Source organism: Anser brachyrhynchus (genome assembly GCF_964034855.1).
Source record: "Anser brachyrhynchus genome assembly, chromosome: 2".
Lineage (NCBI taxonomy): Eukaryota > Metazoa > Chordata > Aves > Anseriformes > Anatidae > Anser > Anser brachyrhynchus.
This window is the reverse complement of record NC_137695.1, coordinates 16,002,281-16,022,125: the sequence shown is the minus strand read 5'-3', so window position 1 is coordinate 16,022,125 and position 19,845 is coordinate 16,002,281. Positions and strand designations below refer to the sequence as shown.

The window sequence follows — 19,845 nt, the reverse complement described above, 5'->3', positions numbered from 1 at the left end:
GTTGCTGGTATTGTTCGGCTGTAAATGCTGAACAAAATATAAAACGAGAAAATACTATATCAAAATATGTAGGTGTTGTGTATATAAACACATCTATTTTATCGTCCTAAATAAATAAAAAGACACCACAGCAGTTCTCTAAAGAGCCTTAGTGCACCTTTATAGCAAAAAGGCTGTCATCCTTCTTAAGATTTTGCTTAAGTCTTCCCTTTATACGTTAAAAAAACAGCTTGAAGATTTCAATTGTTCTGCTGCATTTAGGCTGGTACCAAAAAAGGGAGGGGGAAGAAGGAACCAAAAATACAATCAAAACCACCCAAAACTCTGTAATATCTAATTAAAAAATGCAGGTAGAAATGGCAACAGTTTCCACTGTTTTAGTGAAACTAAACTATCTGCATTAATGATAAAGCAGGTTTATACGCAAAAATTGGGAACTGTCTGTGAAACTGCACTGTTTTCAGCCCTCACAGATGACATTTTGAAGGTAGCAAGTACCTTCATGAAAATTTATGTTTTAAGTTTAGTTGAAAACTCAAAATTGGACAGGCTTACAACTGTGAACTACTACATCTACATCCTTCTCTAAAATATTTGAAAAGGTGACACAGAAGTCAGAGCATGACAAATCAACTACAATTCATCCAGCTACCCTGCAAGAAAAAAAAAATTGATAAAGTATTGTGTGTACAGATTCACATGGGATGCCCAATGGAAAAGGTGTCATTAGTACATTGATTTGCTTAGTAAAGTGTTTTTTTTTTTTTTTTTTCAAATTTACATTTCCTAAATAAAGGTCTGCTTTAAATTTCAAACTAAATCAAAGCTGGAATTTGACTCTCCTTACAAATTCAACCTACGATAAAATTGAAGGAAAATCTTATTTGGGAGCATCTCTGCGATCCTAAGTGCTGTAAATAGCGTGCATACTCCTAGAATGCAAAGGAAGTTGTGCCTTCCTGAAAGTTCACTACTGTTTGGCAAGGAATCATCACTACACTTAAATCTTGTTCACGAATTATAATTATTGTTTGGTTACTCTACTCTTTCAGGCCTGCTTGCCTTTAGAAAACCCATTTCTATCAAAATTAAAACTATCTCCTGCTACAACTGATTTTAGCCTATGTATAATTTTGAGTAACAGGTCAATAAAAATGGCTAGCCAAAGTAAGAATTTGAAAAATTACTTGAAGACAGAGCAAACACTGCTGAACATGCATTTTTCCAGTGTGTTTTTGATTATTTTTTTTTGTAAAACATTGTTTCAAATCCTCTTATTATGTACTGGAAACAGCATTAAATTTTTACTAGTTGATATCTGAGCTCTTGAAGTCAAATTTTTATTCAGCAGCTACATTCTACTATTTTATTCCATATTAACAGTCTTCAGCAAGCAGGAAATGCAGCATGTCTTTATTGCCATAATAGTTTTAGAGCTAGATCTTATTTCAACTGGCTTCATTTCTTCAATGTTTTAAAGTCAAAAACACCCTAGAATTCATAAACCAAGTATTAAGGAGTTCACTGTTCATATTTTAATTCTACTTTACGTAAACAAAAAGCCCGTTATCACATTTATTTATTTTTAAACTATCACCAAACACAGACAGCTAAGCAGGAAAGCTTTAGCAGACAAAGATTAGCATGGGGATAGCTGAGGAAACTAGGAGCAGTAGTGGAAGCAGAAGAATTGAGATATTGTTCTGCTATTGATAGATAGTTCATTTCTATTTATCAATTCGTAGTGACTTTTAACTTAATGCTTTAATAAAAAAAGAACTTTAGAATCTGCATGGTTTAACCAACATAGCGCTGATGTTACTGAAGGTTCCACGTACCAGTAAGGTATTTTACTGTACTGTACTTTGCAAATATACTTAAGATTAAAAATGTCCATTGTCATACTCAAATGTAGCAGAGCACGACGCGTAAGTTAAGTTTTTGAATAGCCAGTTTCAATTTCCAAGCTTTAAGTATATTTTAGGCTTTCGCTATAGAGTTGTAGTAAACAGTCATCTCTTCTGTTTTACCAACTCCAAAATACTGCTTTATTTTGGAAAAAAAAACGGAGCAAATGAATCACAGAATCATCTAGGTTGGAAGAGACCTCCAAGATCACCGAGTCCAACCTCTGACCTAACACTAACAAGTCCTCCACCAAACCGTATCACTAAGCTCTACATCTAAACGTCTTCTAAAGACCTCCAGGGATGGTGACTCAACCACTTCCCTGGGCAGTCCATTCCAATGCCTAACAACCCTTTCCGTAAAGAAGTTCTTCCTAATATCCAACCTAAACCTCCCCTGGTGCAACTTTAGCCCATTCATAGCAGGCAAGAAGAAAGCTCAGACCTTAGTTGTACCCTTAAGCCTCCTGAGCTTTTGGTAACTGAGAATCACAGAATCGTCTAGGTTGGAAGAGACCTCCAAGATCATCTAGTCCAACCTCTGCCCTAACACTAACAAGTCCTACACCAAACCATATCACTAAGGGCTACATCTAAACGTCTTTTAAAGACCTCCAGGGATGGCGACTCAACCACCTCCCAGGGCAGAAGTGTATTGCTAAATGGTTACATATTCATGATATTACTGGAGACCTTCAAGTCTTAAAAAAATTAGTAGAGCAACAGACAACTGAACAACAGTGATTTCTGAAATTAAGAGCTTCAAGTTAAAAAAAAAAAAAGGGATAAAAACATTTGATGTTTAAAGATGACAAATGAGATTTGTTAAACAGAGTATTGCTCCAGCAGCTCTAGACAGGAACACAGCACTTATAGCCTCATGTCAAACAGCATGCTAAGGCCACAGCGTTTAGATTTAGGACATTTCCATCATGTAGTAATGACTATCCAATACTGCAGAACTTACTGAATTGAACGGTAACAAAACATACAATACAATACACAGAATCCAACCAACTCTCAGCCACTACTACAAATAAGATCATTTCAGAAAATCTCAACTGTCTTTCAGAGCTAACAACTGCACGTTCTCCAGAAACTTCTAAAAATTTTCCAAGACCCCTTTAACCACCTATACAACGAGTCACCTGACCAACTTTGCTAATCTCAAATGTCACAAAACTTTAAGTCGCAACTCTACCTAAAGCAATCCACATCTCATGATAGCTCACGACAGTTATCAGAAGATGGGAAGCTCAAGTTTTCCTGTGAGATGAGGCTATGTGAATGTTTCTTAGTTATTTTGCAACATACTGTTCTAAATGGACACCATTAAGAGTAAATATAATTCTGAACTGTTACTACTAGAATTCTGAATCAAGTTATAACATTTCAGTTTAGACAGCCTCCAGGATTTTAAGTCACTACATCACGTTTTGCGGCTATTCTCTTCATTTAACAGCTTGGGACAATACATGCACCTGTTCTGCAACTGTGTTAGTGCTAGACTTTGGCAGCAAAAAAAAGTATTCTGACTTAAAAACTGCAAAAAGAAAAGTAGCAAAAATAAGCTTCAGGACTTTGCAGCTATGAATACAAGGAAAGAAATATTGTAGGTTACTGAGACTGGCTGACAGGATAAATGCATGCTTACAAAATATATTTTTTTAGTATCTCCTTAGAGACAGCAAGAAGTCCTCTGCAGTAACTTAAGATTTTTAACAACAAACTACACAACTGACGCACTGTAGGTTTTCCTATAATTGTTTAAATGACTGAGATATTTATAATCTTTTGGATAATGACAGATCAATTTTTGCTCAAATTAAGCCATTGAATAATATCTTTCAATTGCATGTTTCTGTTTGACTTATCTACTATATTCTGTGGGATGCTGATACTCAAAGGGTGATGTTTTCTGGAGCACAGGTTCATAGTGATGCTGTCAGCAGTTTTGTCAGATCCATAGTTCTCAGCAATTTTATACTGCAACATACATCTATTTTTACAGTGCTAACTAGTTTTACCACAGCACTGCCTGTGTATTAGCCTTAAAACACTGCAGCCTGCATTTAGTTTTCACTGAAAATGCAAATCTTTCCCTGAAGTGGCTGAAACCAGTTAGAAGACAGGCCAGCTGCAGGATCCATACGGAGAGCAAATCTCAAGGAATTGTTCATGGTATGGTAAAGAGCCACAGCCTCCCCCTCCTGACTGCCACTGCCAAGTCTTACTATGAGGTGATGGGCTAGTTGCTCCCGTTTCCCTGAAGTAGGAAAATAGACTTACAAAAATACTGACTGCAAGAACCCATTTCCTAAAAATTAGAAAATATATCCTGGGAAGCAGAAAATGCACATGTAAACTCCTGGATCCTCTACAAGCATCTCTCTTTTTTAACCTGAATCGAAGATGCTCACTAAAATTACCAGGGAAACTAAGCAAGCTTTGCAGAGTAAACACAATAACCTATCCAGGTTAATTTGTACTAAAATCAAATTTTAAAACTTTAATACCAAGAAACTCGAACAGCCCGATCAAACCATTCAGCAAATTCTTCAGTCCTGTAAATCATCTGAAGAATTACATAGAGTCCATAAAAAAAACTGCTTCATAATCTTAAGTAACCACTCTCACAAGGAGAAGTGCTATTTCAGTAGGAAAACCAAAGCATTAAGACATTAAGCTTATATTGGGTTAAAAGAACCCCTCTAAAAATCCAGAGTGCTAGATTTCCCAATCCTTCGGGCTGAGGTAATGGCCATTAACAAAGCAGTCTTGATCAAGTAACAGAAGACAGATCACAACCAAAGCTTGCAATTGATAAAGTCCACAATTACAAAACTGCTAACTGTGTGGGAGGGAGATTATATATCATGTTACGGTATTTTCGTAAGAGAAATACATGAAAGCATCACATCCCTGTTGTACAAGAGAACAATTAGTGGTTACTAATGCCGAAGTGCATGCAAAGCAAACATCATTCACAATATTAAGGAATCCAGAACATCACATTTTCAATCTCTGTATTATGAGATGTTATCTGGCTTATATTGCCTGGTTAAAGATTTTCTACTGTATAGCAAGTTCTCACCAGTGAATTCAGAAGATTGGAGAGACTTAGAGCCATCAGTGTGATTTAGCATTTGATGCACCAGGCCCAAAGATGTTTCACTTTCTGAAAAGAAGTTCAAGATTGATTTTACTTAAACATGGCATTATCAGACACCGAGAACATGAATTATTAGGCCCCTGATTATTATTACAACAGCCTTATATTTCAGCCCAACGGAACTCCTTGTGAAATTCCTACCATCAGAACTCTAGAGCTAGACATTATAAACTAGATATTACATCTACATACATACTCCCTACCTGGTAGTGGAAAAACAATCAGAAAACGCTTATTAAATAGGATTTTTACTAGCCATTGAATAAAACCTGGAAATGCTTGCTACGTATTTGTCTACCCATCATACTTAATACAGATTTTCTAAGAAATATCATGGCTACTTGAGATACATGCTATTTACTCTGCAGATAATACCTGACCACACTTGCATGAAATGCAGATGAAGTCTAACAATTTACAAAAGCCAACAGTTCAGGGCAAAGTCTTACTGCAACTGGCTTAAAGCTGAACAGGAAAAACTAGCGTAACTACAGTCTGCAAAAAAAATCGCATCCACGAATTCTCCAGAAGTGTGCACACATTTTAATAAGCACTCCCCCACTCCCCAGCAACATTATTTCCCAGAAGATTTTCTTTTCAAGATTTCCTCCCTCCACTAAGCCTAGGGTGGCCTATAAAACATCTCTGTTATTCCCAAGGTCCATGTAGTTTTCAGGCCACTGTTCTTCAGCTAGGATCTCAACGTCTTAGCCATGGAGGGGCTCAGACTTAAGTTCCAACAATAACTCAAAGTAGCCATTACAAAAAATCAATTTTTTCATGATGAGGTTTATAATCCAATTTGAAAACAGGTATTTGGAAAAGTGAAAACGGTAAAGCAGATAGCAGCGTTGAGACCATTACAAATAGAAGGGTTAAATAAAAAGACCTGAACAGCCAGCAATGGCATGTAAGCAATAAAAAGGAAGGACAGGTCCTGCTCAGGAGCTGGACTCGATGATCCTTATGGATCCCTTCCAACTCGGGATATTCTATGATTCTACACTCTGGAGTGAGGAACTGCCAAAGAGATTGAGAAGCTTCCTCCTGCTTCTTTCCAGAAATGGAATGCCTTTGCTGGAGGCGGGAAGGGGGCAAAGCATGTGAAAGGTGTCAGCTTCCCCTACTGAGAACACTGTTAAGCACCAAAAACTAACAGATATCCATCAACCAACATCAAAATTAGAGAAAAAATCTAAGAACACATTTGGGAAATGGAAGCATAGTTCTCCATCCTTCTAGACCCTTTAGCGTGCACGTGCAAACTTGTCTTTCAGAAGCATGTTAAGGTACGCAAAAACAAAAAGCATCCAAGTTTACCAGGAAAAATGCTATTTCTGTGGAATTCCCACATTAAAAGTTACTGAATACCAAAGCACAGCCTGTAGCACATTATCTGTATCTCTAGTTTACACAGAAGAAAGGGCAAGGTACGCTATTCTGGTCTCCTTAATAATAGCCTAGATGTCTGCAGGTTTGCATATGAAGTACCATCTATAATACCAAAGATAACTAAGAATTCTCAGTAAGGCTTCTGTCAAAACACTTAGGCTTCTTCTCAAAGCAAGAGTTACAGATTTATTTTGCTTGCTAAGCAGACTGTAGTTAACTGTTAGCCTCTTTACGACTTGCAGACCTTCTTCTCAAAGAGGTCTAACTCCTCTGCGAGGAGGAAGGCAGCATGGATGCCCCATCTTACTGCAGAGCCTGGGAGCCAGTGCTCAAACCTTTCACTAGTAACTGGTGTCTCCGGTCTGCTGACTAAACACAAAGCTGCAACAGGACCATACATGCCATACACTTTTAAGTGTCTCAAACTTTTATTTACTAGATGCCAACATCCAAAAATTACTTTAGTGTTTAATAGCGAGTCCGCAGAAAAAACAGTAGTCACTAGAATTCAATGCAGTTTGAAGACTGCCATTTGCCTGGCAGAACTGGATCAATTAATCCAATAACGAAGACTGAATTTCTGGCACATACATAGTTCAGAAGAACATTCATGCCTCCTGTATCCTTCAAACTATTAAGACACACAAATGCCATCTCTGAAGATGATAACCCAGACTAGTGGTTAAACTGTCAGCAATACTGGCTCCTTTACTGCAGGAAATGTTGTTCCACTTTGTTCAGAGTGAACAGTTTCCCCACTGAACAACAATTAATCCTCCACAAGAATGAATCGTGCATTTACACTCCTGCCTGCTTCTCAGTGGTGTTTTGTAACATGTCTGAAGATCCTGAAATCTGGTCTTTTTGCAAGAAGCCAAGAGATGTCTTTTCCTAACTCTTCAGTAGATGAAAAGGAACCGGAACCACCCTCTTCAAAAGTGATGCTACTTTTCTTGGCTACTTGATCCTGCTGCCACAGTCTATGCCTTCAGCACACGAGCTGTCTCCAAGGAACTTGTAAGAGATCTAAGACATCCCCTCCTCAGCTGACACACAAAATCTCAATGCAACAACTCCATCTTCCATACGTTTTTTACGCTGAGCGCTTTGAAAGCCAGCATCAGAATAGCTTGTGTTTCTTCCGGTGCTCACTTCAAAATGAACACGAAACACCTCCTGGCTCCTTGAGGAAATCTCTCCGATCTTCAGGATGAAAACCAATGCTTCCTGTAGCCAGAGAAGAACGGTTATGTCACAGCACACTTTTAATGAAAAGGCCTCTGAATAGCAGAGCGGCTTAAGATACCATCTCAAATTCTTGCCTGTGTTGACCACATCTGACAGACTTGAAAAACAAGGTTTTCCACAGCTATTTTTCCACATCAGCAGCATTTTGTTGGAGTTATTCCAGGTAGGAAAAGCTCAACGCTTCTGTAAACATCTTTCATATGGAACGGGACAGAAAATTCCACGTGATGGCGCACAACAACATGACCACCTCTGCTAACCACTACAGAATCTCAAGATGAACCTCATCTTAAAGGTGAGCTATTTGGTTTGACCACAGCTCACAGTAGCAGGGAAGGAATAAAAGGCTTTTTTTTAAAATAGAGATGCTTTAATCAGTGTTTCTGGCAACAAGACCTACTGCCACTTTAAAAAAAAAAAAACAAGCAGATGCTGAAATGCAGAGAACCGGAAACTAGTACTAAAATAATCCACAGCCACAAACTCCCAGCTTTAAAGATAGCTAAGAACAAGGACCGGGGACACCCTTAAGAATTGTTATCTGCAGCAGTATCAGAGAAATTCTAATACAGATGTTAGATACATCATGGTCTTTATAGTGTTTGCGACAAAGAGTAAGAAAACCTAACTCTGCAGCTGTAGCCTCAACTGATAAGCACCTTTGAAGAGGTCAAACTCATACATGAGACATACAAAGACTCCCACCCATAATCTGTGTAGACAATGTATCTTAAAGAAGCCTTTAAGTCACTGAAAGAACACTAGAAAACAATGGCACTGATGAGTAAGACTAAGTTGTTTTCAAACACCTAACCCTAAACAGACAACCATCATCACATCATATATACAAAACCTCAGACATCTACACAGCTACAAAAATCCTGATTAAGATTAGGAATAATTCTAAAAGCACAATTGACTTAGTCATACTGATAACAAGTGACTATCCAGAGACTGGTAACTCATTTCAAGTGTATCTATGAATTCAGATGTAGGTTTCTTTTTTTAATAGAGTATATCACTCCTGCATCGACACTAATAAAGATATGAATCTAAACTCTACAACTTTTAAATTTTAAAGCTCTAAATATTAACCCATTTTACACAGATAAGCCACCTGCAGTGAATTCCAAGCACAAATTAATGTAATGTGCAAGGCACTGAGACACGTTACCTTCTCACATGCCTCAAAATTCAGCCACATAATTAAAAGCTTCTACAGAACCAATCACCATAAATAACAATTCCATTTATTTATTCACCTCCATTTAGGAGGTGTCTTGATTATCTATTTAAGGAAAAAAGATTCTATGAGTGTTACATTTAGGTATGCATATACATACAGATAAATGCTTTGAACACAGTCAGCCGATTTTTCAAGTCTCTGGTTTTCAGATATAATGTACTGCCTATCAACACTTCAGAGCATGTTTATGAACTGTTCACCACACAGTTTTGATTTCATACTGGTAACCTGGCTGGCATTATAGCAAAGTTCAGACTCAGGCTATTAGAGAGATGATGCTCTCATTCAGTTCTAGACCTGGTTTACTGATTTGAAACATTACTTGTGTGGAGGGGCTGAATTCACACACCAAAAGCCATACTTGGATCACAAACCATAAGCACTACCAGCTTTAGCTCTAATACCTTTCCCAGCAAGAAGAGTCATAAAAGAGAAAAGAACGTGTGAAGGGTGGCAGTGAGGACAATGACCTACTCTAGGACAGCAAGAAGAGGAAACATGAAATAAGGAAGCAGAACAAAGCTGCCCACTAAGTCTAAAAATGCAAGGAAAAAGAATTTTCAGGAAAAAAAACGAGTGCAGGGAGGCAAGACAAAGAAATGAAGAAAACATACTGGCGTACATGAAAGACCTGAGACACCAGGGCAGCACTCTGAGTAAATCCTCCAAATATCCCCCTCAATCTGAGGAGTTTATTAGGTGTATGTATCTATCTCCACCCCACTCATACATTTTCCAGGAATTCCAAGTTGTTTTTTTTTAAAGCTAAAATTTGAAGTAGAAACATCATTCAAGAGGCTTCTGAGAAGATGGTAGAGAACTTCAAAAATTTGTTTTAAAAAAAAAAAAGACAGAGAAGTCCACTTCATTTTTTTTATAAAAAGGTGGGATTTAACATATTAACTTATCAAAACCCAGAAGTTTTAAGTGATATGCTAACCATGTAAGTACCAAACTTTCAGTGCGAAGAACTCACAGAGATACTATCCAAATATTCCAGTTCAAAAAACAATTAACATCACATCAAGTTTTCTTAGTCAGTTCCTCAATTCTGTAATTCAGGTTCTACAATAAGTAATCTGTCATTTGCTGACAAGATGTAGAGTCAGAGTTTTGCTGAGCATGAACAGATGCACACAGAGGGTGTGTGAACAGGTAAACTAGACATTTTTGGATGGGAAATGGCATTTACTTAAAGTCCAGATGAGAATTCATAAGCATGCTGGAATTTCAAATACAAGCATTTTAACTGAACATTTCCCACCACCACACTTGCACTGTGACAAAAAAAATTGGAACATGTTATAATCACCATTTCAAAAATATTTTTAATTTTCAAAATCCAGAACTTCAGAGTTAACTTCACCCTATACAACACTGTTTCTAAATAACCGTATTTCTAAAATTCTAACTACATACCAAGGTAGCATTTGCATAAGTTTGAGATGCAGTACACTACTGTTGGCAGTAACTAAGAATAAACATTCTGTGTACTAAAGATAAAAGATGGGCTGCTACCATCAAAATAGACCACGAAGTAAAGTTTGGATGACCTAACGATATTCTGAATTTTCTGAGTCAAGTTTAATATTTCTAAAAGGAAGTTTGTCAAAATAAACATACCAAAATGTGCTGAACCACTGCTACTTTTGCTTTGTATAGAGGTACTGCATATCTGGGTCCCGGGTTGTGCTGTGCCTGTTCGATTTACACCCCTGTATAATTTCTTACAGGAGAGTTCCTCATTGTCACTGTCATGTAGGGATGGTGTCCGAGGCCTAAAATGTCGCCATCTACATGATTTGATATTGACTAGTACTTGACTGAGGTCTTTTGAGAAAGATTTGTCCGAGGTATTTGTTTCTGAGGTATTGGCAAATTGACTGATTGAAGAGTGTTGTGATGAGGAAAGCATTTCCAAATCCAGCTGATGAAATGTATTATCGTAGTCCGAATGCGCTCTGTCTAGTAGCACCCTAAAACAGAAAAACAATGCAGAATTATATAGGGGCAAGAAAATACCAATAAAATCACCAGTTTGCTATGTGTGCTCAAGGAAGACATAGGTAAACAAATAGAAGAAATTACACAAAACTGTTCTACAAGAAATCCCTGAGATCAGGCACACAAAGTATGACTATACTTTCAGTACTTTTCAGGCAGTACTACGTTGACGTTTCTCTTTCCAAGTATGTACTAGCTTTTACTGTATTAATGGCTGATGTAAACCATTATGTGTGTATATATTATGACAAAGCAAAAGACACACATCTTCCCCCCCCACCCCCCCCAAATCAGGCTGGAAGACTTCTGCAGTATGATGAAAAAAATACAATAAAATTACTTACGTAACTAAATGCAATCCAAATGTCCTCTTAAAGTAACTTCAATTTAAGTGCTTTACTGACATATAAAATGAATATACCTACAACCATCCCATGAAGTGCCAAAAGCTATCACACATTACTTTCCAAATTCCCCTGCAAAATGCCAGTAAGAACCTTCAGTTTCTCATCTGACTCGTCAATAGAATAAGACACTCAAAGCAATCATTTGAATGTCAAATCACTTTTTTTTTTTTTTTAAGTAACATTTAAAAATGACTGGGACATCGGTATTAAAAGACATCACAAAATATTTAAGAAATAGCACTTATACTAAATAGTAAATAAAAAATAGAAAGAGCACTTATACTAAATAGTTTCCAAATCATTTTCATTAAAGAAGCTCAGAAATAAAGCGCCTGAAGTAACAGCCCTTAATTCTTTAACATTTTGGGCCACATTTAAAATTTAAACAGTTGTCACTTTTAAATATTCCTCCCTAAAATTCTCCTCTACAGCAGATGCAAAATCAGAAATGTATTTTCTGAAAACTGACTTTTGCTACTGTCAAGTACTTTTATTTGAAAACAACTATGCAAATCATTTAAGTATGAAACACCAATTACAACTAAAAACATATGCTTGTTTTCACCTCAGTACTTGGGAGTGCCAACAATACAAATGTTTAGAAACATTTAAGCAAGCAGTACGTACTAAGTGGCTTCCACTGCAGCATCATCAGCTGAGGAAGCTATCAAACGGAAATACATCTAATGCCAACTTTGTGATGTCTTTTTTTTTTCAACTTTTCTCTTTTCAAAGATGCCTTAATGATTTATTAAAAAAACAACAACAATTATGTAGGGCTTACCTTCCACCACGGCCGACCCGTCTTCGTGCAAACCCAATACACCTCTGGGGTACAGTGAGAGTGGTTAAGCAGTATCTGTAACGCACATCTCCTAATCTTCCCTCTTTAGGGCTACTCCACGGCCAGTTGCCAGGTTGGTCTAAATGAGGCTTAAAATAATTTTTAAATAATTAAACACATGAATTTATCCTACAACAATGCTTTGTCTTATGATACATAAGGAAATTCTACTTACAGCATAGTACTGACAGCCTGCTTTCCTACGGAAGGCAAAAGGACCATCGGGATCATTTTCCTCCTCAGCCTCCGAAGAACCAGACAAAACCTTTAAAATGGGGGTGGTGTTGGTGAGGAAGAGGTATTAGTAAATTCTTGAGTTTACTTCTATTCTTTCCCTAACAGCAGCATAAAATTCTGCAGATACTACCTGGGAGAGAGGTTCTTCATCCGAGCTAGGAAAATCATACTGATTCAAATCTTTAGCATTAAAGACTGGCAGTGCAGCAGGACTCGTCTGTTGAGGAGTAGCAGCAGCAGACGAAGGTAAGACTTTTGGCTTCTTCTCATACTTTCTTTTGGGTCGAATAACATCAGGTTTATCTTGCTGCAAGGAAAGAAAAAAAAATCAGCATATGAATACACACAAATTAGATTTAAACAGGAGTTTCCCAAAACTCCTGTGTAAGCAAGCTAAAAAGGGAACTCATCTCTCTAACATCTTGATACCAACAAAAGCAGATATTTCATGAATGTTTGTATATCGCTTCCAGTAATTGGAATGTTTAATAGATAAGTTGTTTAATAGCTAAGTTGGTGGCACAATAGCTATGTTATGTATGGCACAAAGTCAGGAGGAAAAAAAAACACTGTTCAACTGTCTAAATCAATACATTATCCAATACTGAAATAGAAAACCAGCATGCTAGGAAAATCAATGGATCAAATTAAAAAACCCCTCCAGATTGAATTAGCTACATGAATTTAGAACAGCGTAAGGCTTTTATCTTTTTAGATCTCATTTTTGTTGAATATTTAGGTAATAAATACAGCTTTGTTCAAAATATCCTAGCATTATGTGCAGTATCAGATAAAAACGTTAATATCAACTAGTGCAAGAATTCGTTACAATTGTGTGTCCTTGTCTCCAGTTCATCTGTACTCCCTTTATTTCTGTCTTGAGGAATTTCAGTAGTTCCTAAGGTTATCATCATCACTCCAGCATAATATTTTACTCCTATTGCAGCTTTGCTAGTGTATTTTCCCCTATCAGTAGTAGTGTTTTTCCCCCCCAATCAGAAAGTCCCCCCTCTGCACCCAGTTAAAAATGTTAAAAATGTTTTCCACACTGTCACATCCTAAAATGCTTGCACATGTAACAGCACGAACTATTAATTCCATTACTGACATTACTCACTTTGTTAACTTTAAATTCTTTCAGTTCCATAGTTTCTTGATGTTTGAAAGGACTGCTGTTAGTCACAGGAATGATGGGAATAGCATAGGTAGGTTTAATCGGCTGCCGCTGTGCCATGACCTCAGACACAATCTCTCCACTGTAGTCACCCAAATTATACCTGAAATCAGAGTGTTTTTAATTTCTTATTTATTAGAATATTTAAAACATATATCTGGTAAAAAATTATGCAACGGTCAAACACAAATGAATAATACTTGCAACCTAGGGTAAGAGGAGGTCCAGGCTGACAGCCAGAAGTACAAGAATTACTGCTCCAGAGAAGGGGGAAGAAGGGCTAATAACATGTAAACTTTATTGCAGTAACTACTTCTGACAAACACAACGATAACTATCTGTAAGAAGTCTCCAAAAGATAATAATGCGAGTGGGAGAAGTGGAAATAAAAACTTGAAGGAAAGAACAGGGCAGGTTTCCTCCCTTTCCATCTGGGGACAGTACCATTAAAAAATACACCTTTATCACAAAAGGTTTTAAACAGTGAGGCAAAGCACCTTATTCACAAATCCTCTCTTTTTTGCATAACAGAACAGTTTTGTAAGAAACAGAACCTTAAAACGTATCACATTTCAAGTCCTACGTGAAGTGCTAAGATGAAGCTTAGTTTCTCATTATGAAGAGGGCATTAGTCATTCCTCTGTTCAACAGCTTGTTCTCTTTGAAAAAGCGAATGGATTTCTCTCCTCTCTAGTTCTACTGAAAATGGTCAGTGCTTGAAAAAGGTGCAGCTGATATAAAGAACAGACGGATATTTAACTCGCTAAACTAAGTAAAGTTACTTTTAGAGCTTTCATTCTGACTCAAAGCGTTTAACTTTTCAAAGACGGATCCTTCAGCTGGAGAAGTCTTATTCAGATTCTAAGTATCAATTGCTAAAGAACAACTCCACATTGCAAGTGTTATTCTCAGTTGATCAGGAAAGTGACAGTTGATAGATCAGAGCATTTGGTCTTCTGCACAGCTGTCAAACAGGATGTCAAAAGAAATACTAGTTGGAGATGACTCACAGAACAGCATGTTATGCTGTATGAAATGCCTATTTGTTTTCAAGAGGGTATCAGATCGAGCTTTGCTAAAAAGAACAGAGATAATGAAGAAAAGGAATAATGCTTGGGAAGGACCTTAAAAATAACTGATTTCCTTCACCTACGCATAAAAAAAAGTTTAATGTATTTAATTCCTTCGGAGTTTACCTGAAACCATGAGCTCTCTTCCTACGTAACATATAGGGCACGATACATATATTTGAATACACATATAACAAAACCAGTGTAAAGTGACTGGCCACTTTTCCATGATGAGTGACTCCGTAAGTTTTATATGAAGTGTGAAATCTGCTATACTGTAACAGTGAAAAAGTCTGAACACTTATACTAAATTAATCTCTCACATTTTATAGAGCATTGATGGGAATATACATTAGTTTCCAAAGCCTTCTGCAGCACATTTTCAATAAGCGTTACCTCTTTTCGATAATTTCCAGTGTTAAATGCAGCAACTCCCTCTTGCTTTTTTCCCTTCTCTTTATCATTTCCAGGATGGTAACTGCACGACTTAGATCTCGACGCAGCTTAAGCATCTTCTCGTAAGATGCTTCATCATTTTTTCGGTTCTGTAGATACACAGTATTTTACGGTTTCCCACATCATTTAAATTACATAATCTGAACTAAAGGTCTAAGTATTTATGTGTTGAAAAAAAAAAAAGCTCAAAAAAAGTGAAGAGAAACATATGCAAGTATCAATGAGCTACAGCTTACCACACCACCACCACAAGTAGGTTTAGCAGATTTTTTAGCAGCGGATTTAGTGAAAAAAATACAAACTTTCCCTCAATAGCTGGCCTACAGCAGTTTATTTTGTCTTTTTTCCCCTTGCAAGTTAAAAGCAAAACAAACCAGTCAGCTTTTATTATTTTACACTACATAGCAAGATTGTTTCTTTAGATAAGCTATTTTCTGAGAGGACAGAGAAGGAGGAGAAACAAGTGAGATTGAAGGATTAATCTACTTACTTTCCGTGTCTGCATCTTTTCTGTTCGTCTTCTAAAAGCAACGTAGGGATCATTTGTGCTAGAACCATCTCGCTTCTCTTGTTTCACTGCTGGGATAAGAGAGGGCCCTCGACAGTTTTTCCTCTTTTTAATCCAGTACTCGTACACTTCTCTGATCAACTCGTCATCTTCCTTCAGCAATAGCTTGGCCTCTTGCAGGCTGACTGGCTAAATGCAAAACCCAGTATGTCATTGTCATATAGTATTATAAATAGTGCGTATTTCTTTTTTTTTTTTTTTAATTCAAAGTGACGTTGTACCTGCTGACCACTGCCCTTTTCTAGTCGGTCTATCATCTCTTCGAATTGTAAAGGAGAGATATCCATTCTTTTCTTCAACTTATTCACAAAGACCTCATCTTCTGAATCCAAGTCATAATCCGGCTGCTCAGCATCCAAACTAAAAGCTGAATAATACAATGAAAAGTTAAAGTTAAGTTTTACTACAGAAATGCTTTGTACTCCAGACACTGCTCTTACAACATGCCAGATTCTTTGAAACACAAAACCAAAATTATTTGTTCAAACACTGCAGTAACACTACTTAGAAGTTATATTTGGCTTTTTCTTAAAAAAAAAAATTACAACATTAAAATCAGAAATAGAAGTTGATATCTAGTTGGCCATGCTTTTATTAACCAATGAAAACTTACTGGTGTCCAAGACATCCAAGTTTTTGACCTCATTGCTTTCAGTAAGAAACAGATTGGTCGGTTTTAAATGCTCTCTAGTATTCTACAGCTCATACTCAATGAGTACTCAATACAATACTCATTGTATTATCAACTTCTGAAATTAAGTCTCTAGCCTAAATGCATTTTAGAGCTACTTCAACAAAACTATGGACAGACGGTATTACAGAGTAATACACATACATTCTCCCTCCATGACTTTGGTGGCCTAAAAGCGTCAGGCCTAACTGGTCTACCAGTATGTCCTACCCAACATAGCAGGGAATCTTCAAATACAAATGATGTTTTGCAGAACAAACTGTTCAATTTTCCACAATATCCTATGAAAACGCAGCATTCTGCACCCAGAACAACACCTCCCAAATCCTTGTGCATATTGTTTTAGTTTGTAAGAGACACTAATTTCTTCAAGTGTGCATTTCACACTGTGAAAAGTACAATTTGATTTTAAAACAGGAATAGGTAGAACAGAATGGAACTGAAGACAGTCGTTTCAGCTGTGAGACCACTAGATAAGGAAAAGAAGAATGAAATAGCATACCTTAATATCAGCATGGAAGACTCCTAGTATTAGTGTCTCCATTTACTTCTTAGAGCATGCTCCTAATTTAGCTTATCATTGAAGCTCAGATGGATACAGAAATCTAACATTTAGCCAACGTTACTTAGGCATAAGATCTGTTTACATACAACAGATACTACTTTTTAAATTCTGATAATTGCACTATGCAACAGAATTCTGAAGCAGATTGTATTTTTATAGTATTTTCAGAACTTGTTCAATCTAACGTGGAGCTCACATCAAGCTCACAGAACAGCTGCCATCTTCCAATAAAAACAACATCCTAACACATTTAGAAGCCATTGGTGATATCCAAAAACCACCTACTTTTAAACGTAGAATACTTCCATCCAGGCATAGACAAATAGTACTACAGCCACCAATTCTGCTTGGCTTCCCAATCCACTCTACTATCTTATTATCCCAGTTAAGGTTCAGTGAACAGGTAGTCTGTTTCTTAACTATGTATTATATATTCTCCTCTTCAAGTAGCTTTCTGTTTTTCTTAATAAAACTAGATTCCTGCAAGCTGTAACTACTGAGTGCCATAGAGATCAGAAATGGGCCTTGGTGATTGCTAAAATTAGTTTCAACAGATAGAGACTCAAGAATTGACATCTATCTACTTCTTGATCAAGAATTTAATGTACCTCTTCAGTAAAAGTACACATTCCTTTACATGCTGGACAAAATTAATTCTCAGAAGCTAGTCTTGACATGAGCTCAACAGACATTTTAATTTCTTGAATGAATGACTGGCAAAATAAAGTTCTTGGTGCAGACTACAATAAATCACTTTACTTACGCTGTATGTGAATCAGCTGCTTTGGCATTTTAAATTCTCCAGGATATATAGATTCATAGTATGCAATATTACTTTCTGCTTCTGGGACTGGTATAACCATATTATCCCTCTTCTCTCCATATACTTGTTGTGCTGAGATAGCCCGTTGGAGATGATGTTCCTATAAACAAACAAAAAGTCGATGTAAAAATACAAGGAAGTATTTTCAGAGATTAGCCTTTCAAAAGTTGAAGCAGGCCTATATTTTGCAAATGCTCACATTCCAAATCCCCGAGACTTCTCTGACAGACATAAGAAATCAGTATTACACACTTCATTGAAAATACACTCCAAAACTGGTAGTTTGTTTCCAGTAGGTGGAGCTCTCCCTCTTACACAGACACATGGGACTTCAGTTACTAAACTTAGTTAAGTTGCATGTTCTTGGCACACCAAGCCACATAAATCCATCTGTTAATATTTCTGGAGAGACTTCAGATCGATTACACGTACAGATTATAACAAGTAGCTGCAGACAGATATTCACTTCAGGTTTTTTTCTCTATTTGTTATGACAATTTATAGATAGTGATGCCAGAAAACCAGAAAGGAGGCCTACTATCACCTCCTATTAAGAGAAGCAACTATTTTTATCCAGATAAGCGATTCCTGAAGACATTCTTCTGAAGACATTGCGATGTTTTCCATTATCCTCCTCCTTCCCCTCCTAATCCAAAGGATAATATTAAACTATAAGCTGTGACGAGAATAATTAACCATTAGAAAACTGCAACTGCTTTTCAAGCTTTAAAGTAAATTACATTTCCATTCCTTACTACAGTCTGAGTAACAGATCAACAATATTATGAATTCTAATAATTTTCTAATGCTACTATTCAAATGCATTCAATACTTCCCAGGGCACTGCTAAGACAGCAAGTAGGATCAGCAGAGTTCATATGGAGCTAAAAACCAACAAAAGCACAAAAAACAACAGATGTGCATGTATATAAAAGATTATTTACCCACAGAATAAAATAATGTTATTCGCCTATTAGCAAAGCAGATTCTCTAAGTTTCTATACTCAGGCATTTCCTCCTCGCAAGCACTCAGGAAGCCAGTGCTGCATCAGTTGTGTCCATGCAGCTCTCAGTGGCATGCTATAAAACTGGTCACTGAAATAGTCCACATTAGAACTACAGCAAAAGGGTGCGTAGAGAGGGTAACTGGTTTCAATTTTGAAGTGAAAACATAATAGTTTTCAACCATATAATCTTATCACACCTTTGTCAGACTTCAGTTTACCCCTCTTCAGTACAATACAAGCTATTAACATCTTTCATCTTAAAATTAGAAGAAAATTGTAAAAATGGCTTTACTGTAAACTACAGAACCAGAGCACAGCCTCAAACTGCTGCAAGTTATAGCTCTGTTTCAAGAATTGACAAGGCTTTAGCTTATCTTCAAACTAGCTGCAGGGATTTTTCAGGTTTGCCCCCTGTTAATCAATTTCATTATGAAAAGAGACTAATTGTGAGAAGGAGACATCACAGTCACAAGCAAAACTCATGAAACTTATTTTGGTCCTCTAGCAATTGATAAACATAGCCACATGTGTCACATGGGAGACAGCACCTAAAATGCTTTCCTTTTTTTTTTTTTTTTAAATCATAAGAGGCATTCTACTAAATAACAGAAAATAAACAGAAAAGGCAAACTCCCTAGACCCCAAATTCTCACATATTCGGACAGAAATTAGCAACAGCAACTCTGGAGCTGGCTTCAACAACTCAGCCGGTGGCTCAGCCCATCTCTCTCCCCTGACAATACATACAATCAGGTACGATTGGTAGTTCTGGAAGCTCTCATATTTAAACATGAAAGCATGTTAAAAAAACACTACAGTTACCTAACATACTACAGCTTCCAGTTTCTGTTCTGCAGTCATTCTCCGCTGTGATTGCACAGCTGATTACTCCCACTCAAAGGCAACACTTCATTCATCCGAGGCTGGAACCTGGTATTTAAAAATGCAGTGGTTTCCTCACTTTGCCAGAACGATTTTGTATTCGAAACCCTAACTTCTAATCCTAACAGGCTGGCCGCCCTTGATGTTACGTT

At 37.0% G+C, this 19,845-nt stretch overlaps 1 protein-coding gene across 10 annotated transcripts in view; it reads right to left on the bottom strand.

Annotated features, from left to right (window-relative positions):
• The window catches only part of EPC1 (enhancer of polycomb homolog 1), a 68,343-nt gene that overhangs the window by 3,832 nt on the left and 44,666 nt on the right, over window positions 1-19,845 (bottom strand). For 4 of the 10 annotated variants that reach the window (XM_080579920.1, XM_080579921.1, XM_080579916.1 and 1 more), the window contains 11 exons: window positions 17,745-17,904; window positions 15,947-16,092; window positions 15,648-15,854; window positions 15,098-15,246; window positions 13,575-13,734; window positions 12,588-12,764; window positions 12,396-12,485; window positions 12,161-12,309; window positions 10,589-10,941; window positions 5,002-5,085; window positions 1-27 (listed from right to left, as the gene is read on the bottom strand). The exon at window positions 1-27 is cut by the window's left edge and continues 92 nt beyond it. In XM_080579920.1, coding sequence (XP_080436046.1) covers window positions 1-27; window positions 5,002-5,085; window positions 10,589-10,941; window positions 12,161-12,309; window positions 12,396-12,485; window positions 12,588-12,764; window positions 13,575-13,734; window positions 15,098-15,246; window positions 15,648-15,854; window positions 15,947-16,092; window positions 17,745-17,844 — 1,642 coding nt within the window. In that variant the 5' untranslated portion in view covers window positions 17,845-17,904. Of the gene's footprint in view, window positions 28-5,001; window positions 5,086-5,620; window positions 7,699-10,588; window positions 10,942-12,160; window positions 12,310-12,395; window positions 12,486-12,587; window positions 12,765-13,574; window positions 13,735-15,097; window positions 15,247-15,647; window positions 15,855-15,946; window positions 16,093-17,744; window positions 17,905-19,845 lie in introns of those variants that run through there. The other 6 variants (XM_080579922.1, XM_080579917.1, XM_080579919.1 and 3 more) reach the window with 4 other exon arrangements.